Source organism: Galleria mellonella, unplaced genomic scaffold, assembly GCF_026898425.1.
Source record: "Galleria mellonella isolate WM207_F2 unplaced genomic scaffold, CSIRO_AGI_GalMel_v1 utg159, whole genome shotgun sequence".
NCBI lineage: Eukaryota > Metazoa > Arthropoda > Insecta > Lepidoptera > Pyralidae > Galleria > Galleria mellonella.
Genome location: NW_026442004.1, coordinates 3,278,997 through 3,294,417, shown reverse-complemented (window position 1 = coordinate 3,294,417; position 15,421 = coordinate 3,278,997). Strand labels below are relative to the sequence as shown.

General features: G+C 31.5%; 1 protein-coding gene across 25 annotated transcripts in view; it reads right to left on the bottom strand.

Moving 5' to 3' along the window:
* LOC113518763 (modifier of mdg4) overlaps window positions 1-15,421 on the bottom strand; it is a 362,824-nt gene that overhangs the window by 189,434 nt on the left and 157,969 nt on the right. The window contains exon 5 of one of the 25 annotated variants that reach the window (XM_052892519.1): window positions 503-968. The exons of 23 other annotated variants lie outside the window; for them this stretch is intronic. In XM_052892519.1, the coding sequence (XP_052748479.1) occupies window positions 772-968 (197 nt within the window). In that variant the 3' untranslated portion in view covers window positions 503-771. Of the gene's footprint in view, window positions 1-502; window positions 969-3,113; window positions 3,323-15,421 lie in introns of those variants that run through there. One more of the 25 variants, XM_052892525.1, reaches the window with a different exon arrangement.

Below are 15,421 nucleotides of genomic sequence, written 5' to 3'. Positions count from 1 at the left end.
TGGTCTAAACAAAAAAAAAAAACAACAATTCTAATACGTTACTGAAATACATTATTCATCAACATCATTGAATATTGAAAGAAATACACTTTCATTTAAATAACATCGTAAGAAATGTGATTAAATTAAAATTGAACTTGTGATTCAAAAATAATTATTTTCATATTTTTATTTATTTTACTATAAATAATAAGTAAAATACCTTATATTTATTTATAAATAACAGACATTTGTACCACGATTTCACCCAAAGTGAAACAGTATATATTCTGTTTGCTAAGTTACAAAGTGTGTTAAAGTTATACGGTAATCGTGCGCCAAATTTCGTTCAAATCCAACATTAAAAACTATTTATTTCTTTATTTAAACTTTAATGCACAGTAGAATTCTATGTACATTTGGCGAAATTAACACCGGACGGTGTTCTCTACCAATGAACCATTGGGCAAACCAAGAAATACGTAGACGCATTCTCGAATAGAGGAAAAATAAAGCAATACAATCTATCCGTATAATTTTTTTATTGAAATTATGTAATACTCATAACGTAACTATGAACCACACAATATCAGATAAACTGTAAGCTTTTACAAAGACATGACTCTTCGTATTTGCTCTATCTATTTGAAAATTCATTTTGTATGATAAACCAAAATTTTTTACATCTACATTAATACTATCTAGAAAAACTATGGAGGGACGCCTAATCATTGAAGTTTGCCACATTTTACAAGGATATATCTGTTTATATTTCCTTCTGTATTACAAAATTCAATCGGCATGATTATGAGAATTCTTAACATGTACAATAGTGTCGTCTAAAACTATGACGGACGCTCGGCAACCAATTCGACGTTTGCTGCAGAACCACACCGCTTTGGGCCCATTGCTACGGTTGTTTCTGTAAAATCTACACTTCCCAATGTCCAAAACTCGCTTGCCCAGACGAGACAACGTAAATACGGGAACTACATGAAATACAGAAAAAATAGTATGAATATAAAGCATTAGTAATACAGATCATAGATCACAAACTACCTGTTTATAAATAATAATAATATAATTTTATAATAAAGTTACCAGGACCTACGCAAAAAAAGAAAAAGAAACAAAAAAAATATATATATATATATATATATATATATATATATATATATATATATATATATATATATATATATATATAAATAAATAAAATATGGGAGATACACAGTTAAAAGCGACGCGACATTAATCACGTCATCGAAAATATCAGGAAATATGTTGTACTACAATTTTATCCCCACCCTGTATATAGTCAAGATATACCTTATTTCTAAACAATGTATAGTAATAAGGAATACCCTGCATAGCATTAAACACAGTTATATTCCTAAAACTGTTTAACCCAAGCCTACCATCAGGATGACAATAAGAGACATTTAAGCCACTAATTCGATCTTCCTGCTATTACAATTGCCCTTCTTGTAGCCAAGATTTGAGTTTTAAATATTAAAATATGTAATCTAATAGCAATCGTTATTATTATCACAATAAAAGATTACTTACACTATAATAAAAACAAAAAAGTGGCATTTGTAATAGAATTATTTATAAATAGTATAAGAATTAAAATCATTGCATTTACTGCAATAAATATATGTATTTAGAACAAATATATATTAAATATGCAGGTAAGAATAACAGAAGTCAGTGGAATCAGTGGTTAATACAAAACCTATATTGCAGTATTGATTAACTTTATTCGAAGTAATTTACTATATATAATAAAATGTAGTAGCATCCAGAATGCAACCAACCAACATCTGACGCAACCTTGATTTCTATGATTAAGTACACTGTATTTTACAAATACTATATTAGCAAAGTCAATATCATTTGCAAAAATATTTCATACATAAACAAACATATTAAAAACATTCATATAATGATTATATATGTAATTGCAAATTGCATTAATTATATATATATATAATTACAATGGAATGACTATGGTTATCTCCCTTTAAAGTTTTTCTACATAAAACAAACGGCGGTCCACGAGCGCAATGAAATCAGAATAGTGCCTTTACAACCCTGGACGTTATAGATTACAATGTACAATAATGAATAATATTATAAATACTAAGATATATATACAATAATCCCCTTTTTCATAAAAACTAATACCTCCTACAAACCTATTTTGGCTAATGAAGTATTTCTGTCACATTCTTTCAAATTGAGAATTTAGTGCAAAAGAAAAAGATAAAAGATTTCAATAGCTAAAATACAGGTTTATGAGACGTTTAATGTTTTTATGACTAAGGAACTAAAAGTGTACTTTTTTTTAATTCTATTTTAGATAATATGATTACATTTGACGAGAATCGAACTGGTATATACAGAACGCAACGAGTATTGTGATCATTTACATTACATTGTGTAACACAACAGTCCTTTTTCTCTAAAATTATTCACGAGGGTTAGAATTTTCACTATTTACTCACTGTAACATACATACATATAGATTTATTCCAATTTGTTATAAATGACCGACACAAAACAAAAATAGATTTGCCAATAACCCAAATAGAAATGTTTCGAAACAGCCCGCAGTATTAAAATGTATAATAAAACACCTGATAGTTTGAAAAGCATAGAGAAGAACAAGAGATTCCGATATCAACTTCGTAATATATTATGTAAAAAAAGGGCATTACTCGGTACGGGAATTAATTTACTGTGATTCTAAACTTCGAAATTTGACTTTTTGGAAGAACAATTTGGTAAGACAGAAGCCATAATTAAATAAGTTCGAAAAACAATCTGTCTACTTTTCTTGGGGTATTTCATTTTAAAGTAAGACATTGCCCCTCAATCCCCTGTCCCCATCCTAACTACGGCCATGAACCCGATAAACACAGTAAGTTAAAAAAAATCCCATTGTGTATGTATGCAGACATCGTTAATAGATGAAATATAAGTTTTAAAAATAATAATGTGACACCATCAGTGAAACTTTATACGTAGTGGTCTGAAGCATCCGAACTGTGTTACTCACAACTGCAATTACAGACTAGAGAAGATAAACATATGCACAGCAGATTATTGGGAATGGTTTTTTATTTATAAAAAAAAATTGCTACTTAATGATTATGGAAATTCGTAGTTTTCAAAACTATATTGTTCGCAGTGGATAGCGTGGCGCGACAATATTTACTGGTCCATTTTGCACATCTCCAAATGCTCATGCCGCTTTGTCGTTTCAAATAATGATAGTAGCGATATTCTCCCACTTCTATCACTGGCTTCCCAAATCTGGACGTTTTGTATACAGGGTCTAGAAAGTTTTACAGCATTACAAGTATGTTCGCAAAGATAATGTAATTAGATTAGGTACCTACATCTAAATTTAGCAAATATATGTATTTCATAAAGGGATTTTAAAATACAGAAATAAGTGAATGTACAGATCTATTGAGTATTTATTTAACTTTTTGAACAATTTATACAGGTTACCAGTTAAAAACTAACTGGTTTTATTCATTTTAAAGTTTACAAATATAAAATTTCTTTATAACAGTATGTATAAAGGTATACGTAAGGCATCAATGGTGTAACTTTAATTGACGCCATGTTTAAGATTGTAATTAACAAACTCTAAACGTATGTAAATAAAACTATGACTTAATAGTAAAAAGCATAGGTCTCGCTAAGGCAAAAAGTTTGGGTTTGATGAGACAAAAAATCATCATCATCATCGTCGTTATATGAGACAAAAAAAGTTTTTTTCTAAATAATCAAATACACCGAGTGAATAAGAAATTATTAGCTTCTTTTATGCTTTGTGCCTTACCGTTTGGGAAATCAAAGAAATGGTCTGGAACAAAGCTTGATGTAAGAGAATAGAACAATTAGTAGCCTCGATAAGAAACTCTTAATTAAAAAAAAAAAAATTTCCTATATAATATAAAATTCCCGTTATACATACAGTACATATATAGACCTTGTTAAAAATGCAAATAATTTTTAAAACACCATAGGTCCTCCGCATAAATGCTATATTAGTCTGGAGTCCAATTTTATTTTTGTCTTTTTAAACTTTGGTAAAAAATGTTCAGTTCCAGTGTAAGAACACTGCTTTAAAAGTTACTGTTAAAAATAAAACAAAAAGCAAACGAGCAGGCGACTCACCTGATGACCAGTGACTACTGTCGCTTGTAAGCACTCGCGACACCGGAGGAATTGCAAATGTACCACCCCGCCTTTAAATAAAGAATATATTTTTCTTGGAAGTTGCGATGACGTATTGATTCGGAAAATAAATTTCGGAATTATACTGAAGATTTAATTTCACCCCAAAATATTTACACTATTTTCCACGTCAATGGTTATGCTTGTTAAGGGACTTCACAATGTAACCATCGATGGTGGTAACACTGGCCCTGCACGCCGACGTCGCCCATTTGCAACACAGCCACTGCACCTTGGAGCCCTTGCATCTGCTGTGCCGGTTATACCGGTAAATACCAATTTGTATTACCGGCCGTCCGCGTCGGGATACCGTGTATAATGCTAAAATATAAAGTAATAATATATAAATAGTTTAGAAATAGTATTAAAACATGAAAATCATACTTCAAAAACAAACGAGTAATTGAAAAATTACGAAATGGGTAACATTTACTCGCATATGATTTTCATATTTTTATAATATTTTTGTCAATTTACAATTGAATTAACAACTGTAACGTATAGTAATAAAGTATAAATTATACCATCACCAGAGGGAGACTTTGTACAAAAATCATTTACTTGATTACCTCTGTCCTATTCATGTTTCAACCGTAAAGTAGTTGTGTTTATATGGCTGTTTCGGTTTGAAGGGTGGGATATGGCGTGAATTTACTGGGTACAGATAGAATAACATTTGAGTCCTCAGGAATGGCAACGCATGGGGGGTCTCATGGGCGAAACAGTATACTCTGTTATGTCTATGGTACTGCTCATGTCTGTAGGCGACGGTTACCACTTTCCATCAGGTGGACCGTCAGCTTGTTTGCCATTCTAAATCGCATAAAAAAAAATATAAGATTGCACATATTACCAATTATCACCTCCATTCATTCACAGAATAGCGAAAATCCAAGAACGTAATATCACCTTGATCTATTTATGTCCTTGATTATAACTGTATCATAAATATAACAACCTTTAAACGTCCTGCTACTGAGAACATGTCATGGTACTGAACTATTATCCCGCTGGCCAAGAAGCTTGGTCAGTTCTGTTCTTTTTTTTATAAAAATTGTAATAGCAAACAATATGACGACCCTCCTGGTAGAAAACGGTAACCGTCACGTATGCCATGAATACCACAAAATATACTACCATGTGATTAATACACGAAACATGAGTAAGACAAAGTCTCGACCTGGTTATTTTTCATACGATTTTAATTTGCAGGCACTCCTTACGACATTCTGGAATGAAAAGGAGGCAACATATATTTTATCTCATCTTACACCAAATTAATTTGATATTTAGTCGAACAGCAGTAGAATATTTCTTTATATCGTACTTTATACTACTTGCAACTATTGTCTGTAAAAAATGAATGTATCAGTACTTTTCAAATGTGTAATTTTTTTTATAACACAAGGGGTAAACGAGCATGTGTATCACATGATGGTAAGTGACTACCTCAGTCCATAGTCACCCGCAATATCAGAGGCATTGATGTACCTCGCAATATGCTATAAATATTTTCTGAAGTTATATGAACGGCGACAAAAAATTCGTGCGAAAATAATATACATGGTTAATTTTCATGCAAAAAATATGCGATGCGATTCCGCAGTATGGATTCCCCCTTACAAAGAAATAATTAGCTGATGGCTATGAAAATTCTTGGTTTTCATTATTGCGTTGTCTATGGATGTGATCGATGCCCTACAATCACTACAGGTTCTAAAATTCTTTGGCCGGATACTAAATAGGGGTATTTAGTGCCCGGCCAAAGAATTTTAAAACCTTCACTGTACCTGTTCCAGCTATACAGACCTATTATACTTACCAATCTCGTATACCGGCTTGACTTGCCGCGACGTCGTGTATTTAGGTTCTGAAAATAAAATGCCCACGATTTTTATCATCATTAATTATTTATTTTATAAACAACAAAAGTGTAACCTTGTGCACATTAAACCGAACATGATTATTTCTAATAAAAATATATTTTTAAAGAACAAAAAAATAAAATACAAATGTATTAAACTAATTTAAATGTATTAAATTTTTACTTAAAAAAACTAGTCTTATTTCTATCCAATTTAGATGATGTACGATGTGCCGCAACTTTAACCGATGTCAGCAAATTTTGTGTAGCTGTATTAAATAGGGTATAATAAATAATTATCTTAGAAAGATTACAGATAGTCAAGTTAGTAGTTCTAGAATTCTAGATTGTTCCATATATTTCTGAAATAAAGTAATTATTTGTGTAAAATATAACAATTAGCACAACTCCTGTTATGATATAAAGAAATTTAAATTATTTTTATATAACCATATAAAAAGACAACACTGCGTATATAATGTATATACTCGTATAACAGTACAAAAACCTTAGGAACAACAAACTGATGGACTTATTTGGACGACCCGTATTATAGAATTACAAAATATTCTTAATTCAAAAAGGTAACAATTTAAAAAAAAAAGCAGTCTTACAAAATTATATATAATATAATATAATATATACAATTAAATATTTTATACTCGTATTAAGTTTTCTATTCACACTACAAAAATCACAGCAAGATTTTTCTCGACAAAATTCGAATACACCTCAATATAAACAACGTAAGACTACGATTTGTCAATGAGTATGGGAATTGTTCATCTTTATTATTTCATTTTCAACAGTATACAGCGATGCTCTACATCCAGCCGACCATTTGGCACACGGCCACTGCACCTTGGGTCCCCTGTGGCGACTTGAACGGTAGTACCGGTATCGTCCTATTTGTATCACTGGTTTTCCATATTTTGACTTCGAGTACACTGGTTCTAAAATAAAATAAAAATTGGTAGCACAAAGATCTATTCATATCACAACAAGCGGTGAACCGATGAACGAAAAAAGTTTAATATAAAATTGTTACGCTCTTGCCTTGACTTTACATTTATATTAATATTTTATATATTTTTATTATTATATACAAATTTTTTACCCAATGGTTAGCTGGTCGAGAATGCCATATGGCATTAAGCTCGCCATTTGTACAAAATTTTATTGTGCAATAAAGAATAAATAAATAAATAAATATTTGTGTATTTTGAATGTAAGTATATAAATTAGTATATATTTGGGTGAGCATAATTTCTTAGTAGAAACACCACAACCATTCTGTTTCCTCTTTTTATTGCACACACACTGCCCGCTGTTATACAATGCTCGAAGAGAACTCTAACAGAGTGAAACTCGACTGATGTCGACATCTTTATACAACTATGTAACCTTTGTGTACAATAAAGTATAAATAAATAAGGATAAAGAGCATAGATGAAGATACAAGTATAGATATGTATACATAAGTATGAATTCCAATATTTTGAGGACGAGGACCAATCGGCGAATAAGCGGTAATAAGAAATACAGGAGAATAATAGTCAACTGTCAAAGTATCAGCTGTCAAAGTTCTTCGTCTATGCTGACATGAGTTACACTGCGCAAATAACGAAGGATAAAATTTCATCATTATATTAGACGGTAGTTGCCACGACATTTTTTGCATTACATTGCCACGTACTCGTGTGCAACGTGATACAGTGTTCTATTTTGGCAAACAATAACATTTCATGATATAACCGTCATTAATAATTCGTAATCGTTATTAACATTATTTTATATCGCACTTACTGTGCTCGTCTATATTCCTTCCGTTGTAATATGAATAAACCTTAAAACCGAAAATTCTTAGAATATTTAACCGAAAAAAAAATTCCAATGTAATTACATTGGAATTATTATTTTTAATAACACATTAAACTGTACAGGTACTGACAACATTAGTTTATAAATATTCAATAGATTAACACATATTTATGGACTATAAAATAAATAAATAAATTTCTATATTTGGAAGTATTTTACAGAAATCTGCTACTAATGATTATGAGCATTTCTGGCCATGACAATTTCATCTTCAACTGTGTAAAGCGATGCTCTACATCCTGCTGATCTCCATTTTATACACGGCCACTGAACTCTTGGCCCTCTGACTCGACTCCACCTATAATACCGGTACGGACCAATTTGTATCACCGGTCTGCCATTTCTAGACGTCGAGTAAACTGGAACTAGACAAGAATTTTATATAAACTCACTGTTACAAAAAGTATATAGGATATAAATAAGCTAACAAACAATTCATACAAACATTCAAAAAGAGAACATTCACATACAATCCAAATAGTCCAAGGTTGCATTCATTAACAAGCTGATAGATCAAGAATGTAGCTTTAACTAGTTTCTTTTTTTGATGGTTTGCGGTACAGTATTTAAGGCATCCCGTTCTCGCTATTGGATACGGGTGACGGAATGCCTATACAAGAGGGTACATGATGGGCGCAATTTAGACGCAATATTTGAGAAACATTAGGAAGGTACTACGGCCGGATATACCAACAAATGAGTATGTGGTCGGTCCCCGAACTGGCGACCTCTGTTGTCTACTGGTCCCCAATTCGAGGGACGACCGATCACCGGCCGCAAAAAATGACGCACGGCGTCTATGAAAACACACCAATCATATAGTTGCATTACACTGTGTAAAAATGATTGAAAACGGCTTATAGAGAGCGGCAGAATTGTTGTGGCCGTAAATGTAGCTTGAAGTAACGATACCTGATGAAAAAGATTCTTGAATGACACAGCACTAAATGTGTTGCAGTAAATATACGAATATACAGGGCTTAGGTTGCCGTGTGTGCCCTGGCATAGAATGGGCCACCCCTTTTTTTCCGTGGGTGTCATAAGAGGCTATTAAAAAAGTGAGAGGAATGGACAGCAGCGTCCCTCTTAAACCATCTTCAAAGGACTAACTGCGGTTTCCAACCCTCCTGCCAAGCGTGGCAATTACTGGGAAAACTCCCTTTATAGGGAAGGCTTATGTACAGCAGTGGACAATTAAGCGGCTGAAATAATAATAATACAGGGCTTAGGACCAGTAATTTTTTTATTGTTTAAAATGAATAATGACCCCGCCTACGCTATCGGTATACATTAGTGGGACACCAGTGAAGGATTATATGTGAGGATGAAGCAGGTTAGTTGGCCTATTGAGAAAAAATTAACCATGATGGTTTCAAAGGTGAATCGTGTGGAGAGAGACATACTAGCGAAGGAACAGTTAGCTCTCATTACTAGAAATCCCTTTTTCCTCTAGAACTAGTCTATTAGGAACATACATATTTATCAGTAAACAGTGAATGACAGAAATCATGAAGAAAGTAGCAAAATTATGATCGATGATACTATTAATATAATAATTATTACATTAATAGTACGATCCAATTTTACTGTATTGAACTTTTTTTAGTTTATTTAAAATCCATGAGTACTAAGAGTTTTATTAATCTTTCTAATACTAAATTAAAAAACTTGAAATTCGAAATAAAATTCATGCTCCATATGATAATATGAATATTCTATAGTATTCCAAACATCTATCATAATTTCAATTTTCCGTCCTTATTTTTTCATACATGGATAGATAGATACTCTTTATTGTTTCCTCCAAAAGATTAAAATTGTTATAGTAAAGTATTACAACACACCTTCAATGGCGATCGGATAGGACCACCTAGCATGGCGCAAGAAGGCGCTACCGAGAAAGACACCTGCGTCGAGTCAGCACTTCAATTCCCACAGCAAAATTACCCAGTTCCTTTGTATTTGATTCGATATGACTTCACTTACAGATCACACATCGATCTGAAGGCACCTATTATTGTAACAATTAATTTTATGATTAAATTTAGTTATTTTATGAAATTGTTTTTTTTTTTGGGTCTTCCGCCAGCGACTTCAGTAACTCAATAGTAAACTTATTATAAATACAAACAATTACAAGAAATAATCACAATGAGAAAACAATGGGCGACCTTATTGCTATAAGCGATCTCTTTTAGGCAACCTTTGGATGAAGACATACACACATCGCATATTTTTTTTTTCGATTACAGTTCCGATATGGTATTGTATGCGAAAAAAAAAAGAAAAAAAATACAAAAAAAGTAATAAAACAAGAAGAAAATAAACACAATATATTTCATAAAATAAATAACATTGCAATATACAATATACATACATTAACATTATGAAGGCTTCCACTTGATTAAAATTTACATTTGATTGAAATGAAAATTAATTATTTTTTTATTGACAAATTTCAGAATACTTTCTTTTGCGAAAAAAAGTCCTGGGTTTGATTCCAGATTTATTTAGTAACTCTCCCACTCAACTATATTATAAATAAATAGGATAAAACAAACACTAAACAATCACAGGAATTGTCTAGTCTTAATCTAGAATGCCCTGTATTAAAACTATAAACTAGACATCACACATATAGGGAAACAACCCAGAACAAGATCCCAGACACCAGCAAATTTAATGGAAGACATATACAAAAGTTAAATCTGTAGTACAGGGAAGCCTTGACTCTCATTTTGCTGCAATAAGTACCTCTATCTGACTGTATTTGAGCCTGATTTGTGAGAAATGGAAAATAAATCACAGAGTACGATGAGAAATTAATTCTTAGAAATGGCAATACAGTTGCGTCACAGTGACATCAGTAACACAGTACTGTTAATGTCTGTAGACGACAGTTCCTCCTTTCTGCCAATGACGGTCATTGGACGACTAGATAATAATAATAAATAGATTTCCATTCTAATTTACATAAAAAGCACATTTTCTAAACTACCCCGACCTAGAACCTTCTAGAATTAATGATTATGTATATTCTTGAACTCACAGATTTCATTGTTTATAGTATAAAGAGTCGCTCGACAGTTCGTCTTAGTCCAATTGCTACAAACCCAACGAATTTTTGGTTCTTTTGAGTTGGGAGGTCGAAAATACCGGTATTCGCCTATTTGAATTACAGGTCTTCCAAATTTTGATGTGGTAAATCGAATATACAGTTCTGTAAATAAATTAAATTTTCAAGTATAAAAAAATGTAACATAAAAAGACTTATCTACACTAATATTATAAAGACGAAAGATTTGTACTTTTGTGTGTATGTTTGTAATGAATAAACTAAAAAATCTACTTTGCCGATTTCAAATTTTCTTTTACCATTAGAAAGCTACATTCACCTTGAGTAACATAGGTTATATTTATTGCTAAAAAACATTAGGGCTCCTTACTAAAACTTTAGTAACGTAACTCAAGGTGTAAAAAAATGCTATAAAATATCTATCATCGCGTGCACTGCGAAAACTATTGGTGATAAAACAAAAGTATGTTCTACAATATTGAAGAAAATATCAATAACTACAAAAACATATAGTATATGTCCAACTATTATCGTTATGTCACAATAACCACTTTTTACATATTAAATGTTGATAAAAATACCGATCAAAATTTTACCATATTATTCAAACTTCTGTTTAAATCCTTATCCAAATAAATCATATTGTTTTCAAAACTGTTTCAATTTATGTAGATTACTTTTTGAATTGTCAAAATCGGCTATTCAATTCAATAGATATTACGAATTTATTAAGTCATAGAAATAGAAAAAATAACACTGTCTGAATTGTAAATGTTATTCATACCGATTTTAGCGGTGCGGGCGAGGGGTAGGTAGGGGAGGGCTCATCTATGAAATAGGTAGCTAGGTAGGATCAGATAAAAATGTAAACTGTTGTAAAAATGTCTACCCGTGCGAAGCCGGGACGGGCCGCTAATTGTTTTATAAAGTTAAAAGAACCCCTTTATCCTTTTTAGGAAAATTCAAAAAGATAAGATTCTAAATATGGCAGTTTTTTTTTCTATTTAGCTACGTATGCATAGTTTACAAAATAAAAATAGAAACGCATACAACCTTGCATAAAATATGGACTAACACTAAGATTCTAGACGTTATCTTTTTATCTTATAAAAAAAGAAAGGTTTCTTTTAACAAATAATTAAATTGTTTCCTTAAACAATTTATTTGTACAACAAAAATTAATGATTATGCACATTATTAGACCTCACAATTATATCCCCCACAGTGAATAGTGACGCCCGACATTTCTTTCTAGTCCACATACTACATAACCACTGCACTTTTGGTCCCTTGTAACAGTTGCGGCGATAAAACCGGTATGAGCCAAGAGTGATCATCGGCGTACCTATACTTGTCGTTGAATATACCGGTTCTAAACAGAAAAAGAATTATACATCTAACAATTGTTATACCACTATTATTATAATAACCCATTCTGTTCTTATAAAAAAAGGTTAATCCTCTTTATACCAAGCTGGAAGTACAGCTTAATCTATAAAATGTATAGACACATGCTTTTATTTCAAGTTTTTCTACTCTAGCATTAGCATTTCGTGGAGGAGAAAAAGTTATGACACATTGTAATCATCCATAAATACCAATCCAATAAACTATTTCTTTAAAAATATGTATTATAATAGTAATATTCAAAAATAAAATCGTAACATTTACATAACTATTTACGTTTACAATAATAAAATACATAAGCTTTTTTTTCTCTTATCCAAAGAACTAGATTAAATATTTTATATTTAATCGCCATTTATTATTCATTTATTTGATTTATCTAGCTTATTTATTGATAGTATCTGGTCGAATGTGTAGGTTAGGAATAGGTTAATACAGATGAATAACAATTAATGTATGTATATTATGTATAGTATGTACGTAACTTACATCAGAATTGCCATGGATCTAAAATAACCACTATAGTACAATAATTTAAAGTTTGTTAAAATATTCATTTTATAATATATATAAACTTATATTACTTATGTATATGAATCACCTTCATCACTTCTCAACAAGAACCGATAGAACGAAACGTTAATTTAGACTTGACATAATTTATTTTTGTATTTTGAAATATCAGCATTTTCCGAGTTCATAAAAGAAACTGTCAATTTAATATATTTCGCAAAAATAAATCTCCTTAAAACTCTATTATAATACATTAAAGCAGTCATTTAAGACCCACTGTACGTTATTTTAAAAACAATGTTGCCATAAAATGAATGTGCGAGAGATGTGTAGTACAGAAGGTATTCCGGTTTATTATTTACCGGTATATGTTATCGGTTACCGGTTATCGAATTACCGGTATATGATAATTACGTTAATATGTATTATTGTTTTATTTACTGTACATTAATGGTTATGTGTGTTTCTAAATTGTATAATTTCATCATTGAAAGTATAAACAGATGCTCTGCAACTCGTCTTGCTCCAGTTGTTACAAACCCACTGAAATTTCGGTCCCTTTGCAGCGAAGCGGCGATTGTACCGGTACCTACCAATCTGTATTAATGGTTTTCCAAAAATTGTAGTAGTAAATATAGCCTTTATATTCTCTGTAATATATATATACATAGTACGTATTAGAAAATAAATAAAACTATTTCCATTTTTTCGGCTATGTTACAATGTTATTTGTTATTTGAATATACTAAAAAACAATAAACCTAATATTCTACCAAGACTAATTCATGACACGCATAAGAGCTGTAGATAATCTATAACAACAAAAAACATTTAAATATAAATTGAATTTATTAACATTTTAATTTATAATTTATTCTGTAATTTATACTAATTATATAAAGAAAAATATATTTTTGAATGTTTATCCTATAAAATATCCATTTTGTTACATAAAAAAATTACAAAATACATTTTTTTCATCATTCCGACTAAGAAAATAAAACACAAAAAGAGAGATGAAAAAAAAATGAGATCCCTATAGTAACAAATTATTAGACATTTGGCTAAAATTTAACAATATTATATATATATATATATATATATATATATATATATATATATATATATATATATATATATATATATATATTAAATTCTCTCATTTGGTATATATATATAACATGCCTATCCAAAATGTTAAGAAATTTAAGTACTTAGGAAGTATAATCACAGAAGACGCTAGGTGCGCATTGGATATTAGAACTAAAATAACGGTTGCAAAACAGATCTATGATAACAAAAAACATATCTGCATCAAAAAATAATAATAAAAAAAAATCATTAAGAAATTTATAAAAACTTATATTTGGAGCACAGTATTATATGGGTGTGAAACATGGACAATGGCGCATAAGAACAAAAAGAAAGCTTGAGATATTCGAAATGTGGACATGGAAGAGAATGGAACAGATAAGCTGGACAGAAAAAGTAACGAGTAACGTTAGAGATTTTTGATATCAATAGGCAGCGCATTCCAAAGGTTGGTAGCTGAGATGGTAAAAGATTGAGAAGAGAAGTTTGATCGGTGATTGTTAGCCATTAAATTAAATCAAATGTACTCGTATTATTGCAAATATCAATCATAAATCACTCATTACCTAAATAATACTGTAAACACTACCCTACATATGCACCCCGATAAAAAATATAAGGTATTGTTCAGTACATCAGTGTAATCATATGAATACATTGCATATCACATTATTTGTCACGTCAAAGCATAATATCAATGATTATGTCTATTAGACACCTTAATAACAGCCTGATCGAAGGTCGTAACCGACGCCCTGCACCCACTACGCGACCACTTCGCACACAACCACTGCACCTTCGGGCCCTTACAGCGACTGTGACGGTTATACCGGTATTTACCGAAATTCATTACCGGATTGCCACGTCTTGACGCCGAGAACCAAATAAACGCTGAAATATACAAAAAAGGTATTAGTTGATAACACGGTAATATTTAATTTAATGCGACGTGTGGTCCCGGCATAGACCATGCATTCCTTTTCCGTGGCTGTTGTAAGATGCGAATAAGGGCGAGAGATGAATAGCAGAGTTCCTCTTAAAATATCACCAAGACTAACTGCGGTTGCCAATCCGCCTGACAAGCGTGGTATGGTTACATTACATAAAGAATACTCACCCCCATTACCACTGCTGCAGCGCCTGTAGTTGTCACGCTTGGCAGGCGGATTGTCAACCGCAGTTAGGCTTTGTAAATGTTCTAAGAGGGACGCTGCTGCCCATCCCTCGCCCTCCCTTAGTCGCCTCTTACGACACCCACGGGAAAGGAAGGGGGTGGCCTATTCTATGGTGGAACCACACGGGACTTTCATTATTGTTTGTAATTGTAATTTGACATTTTTATTAATGATAAA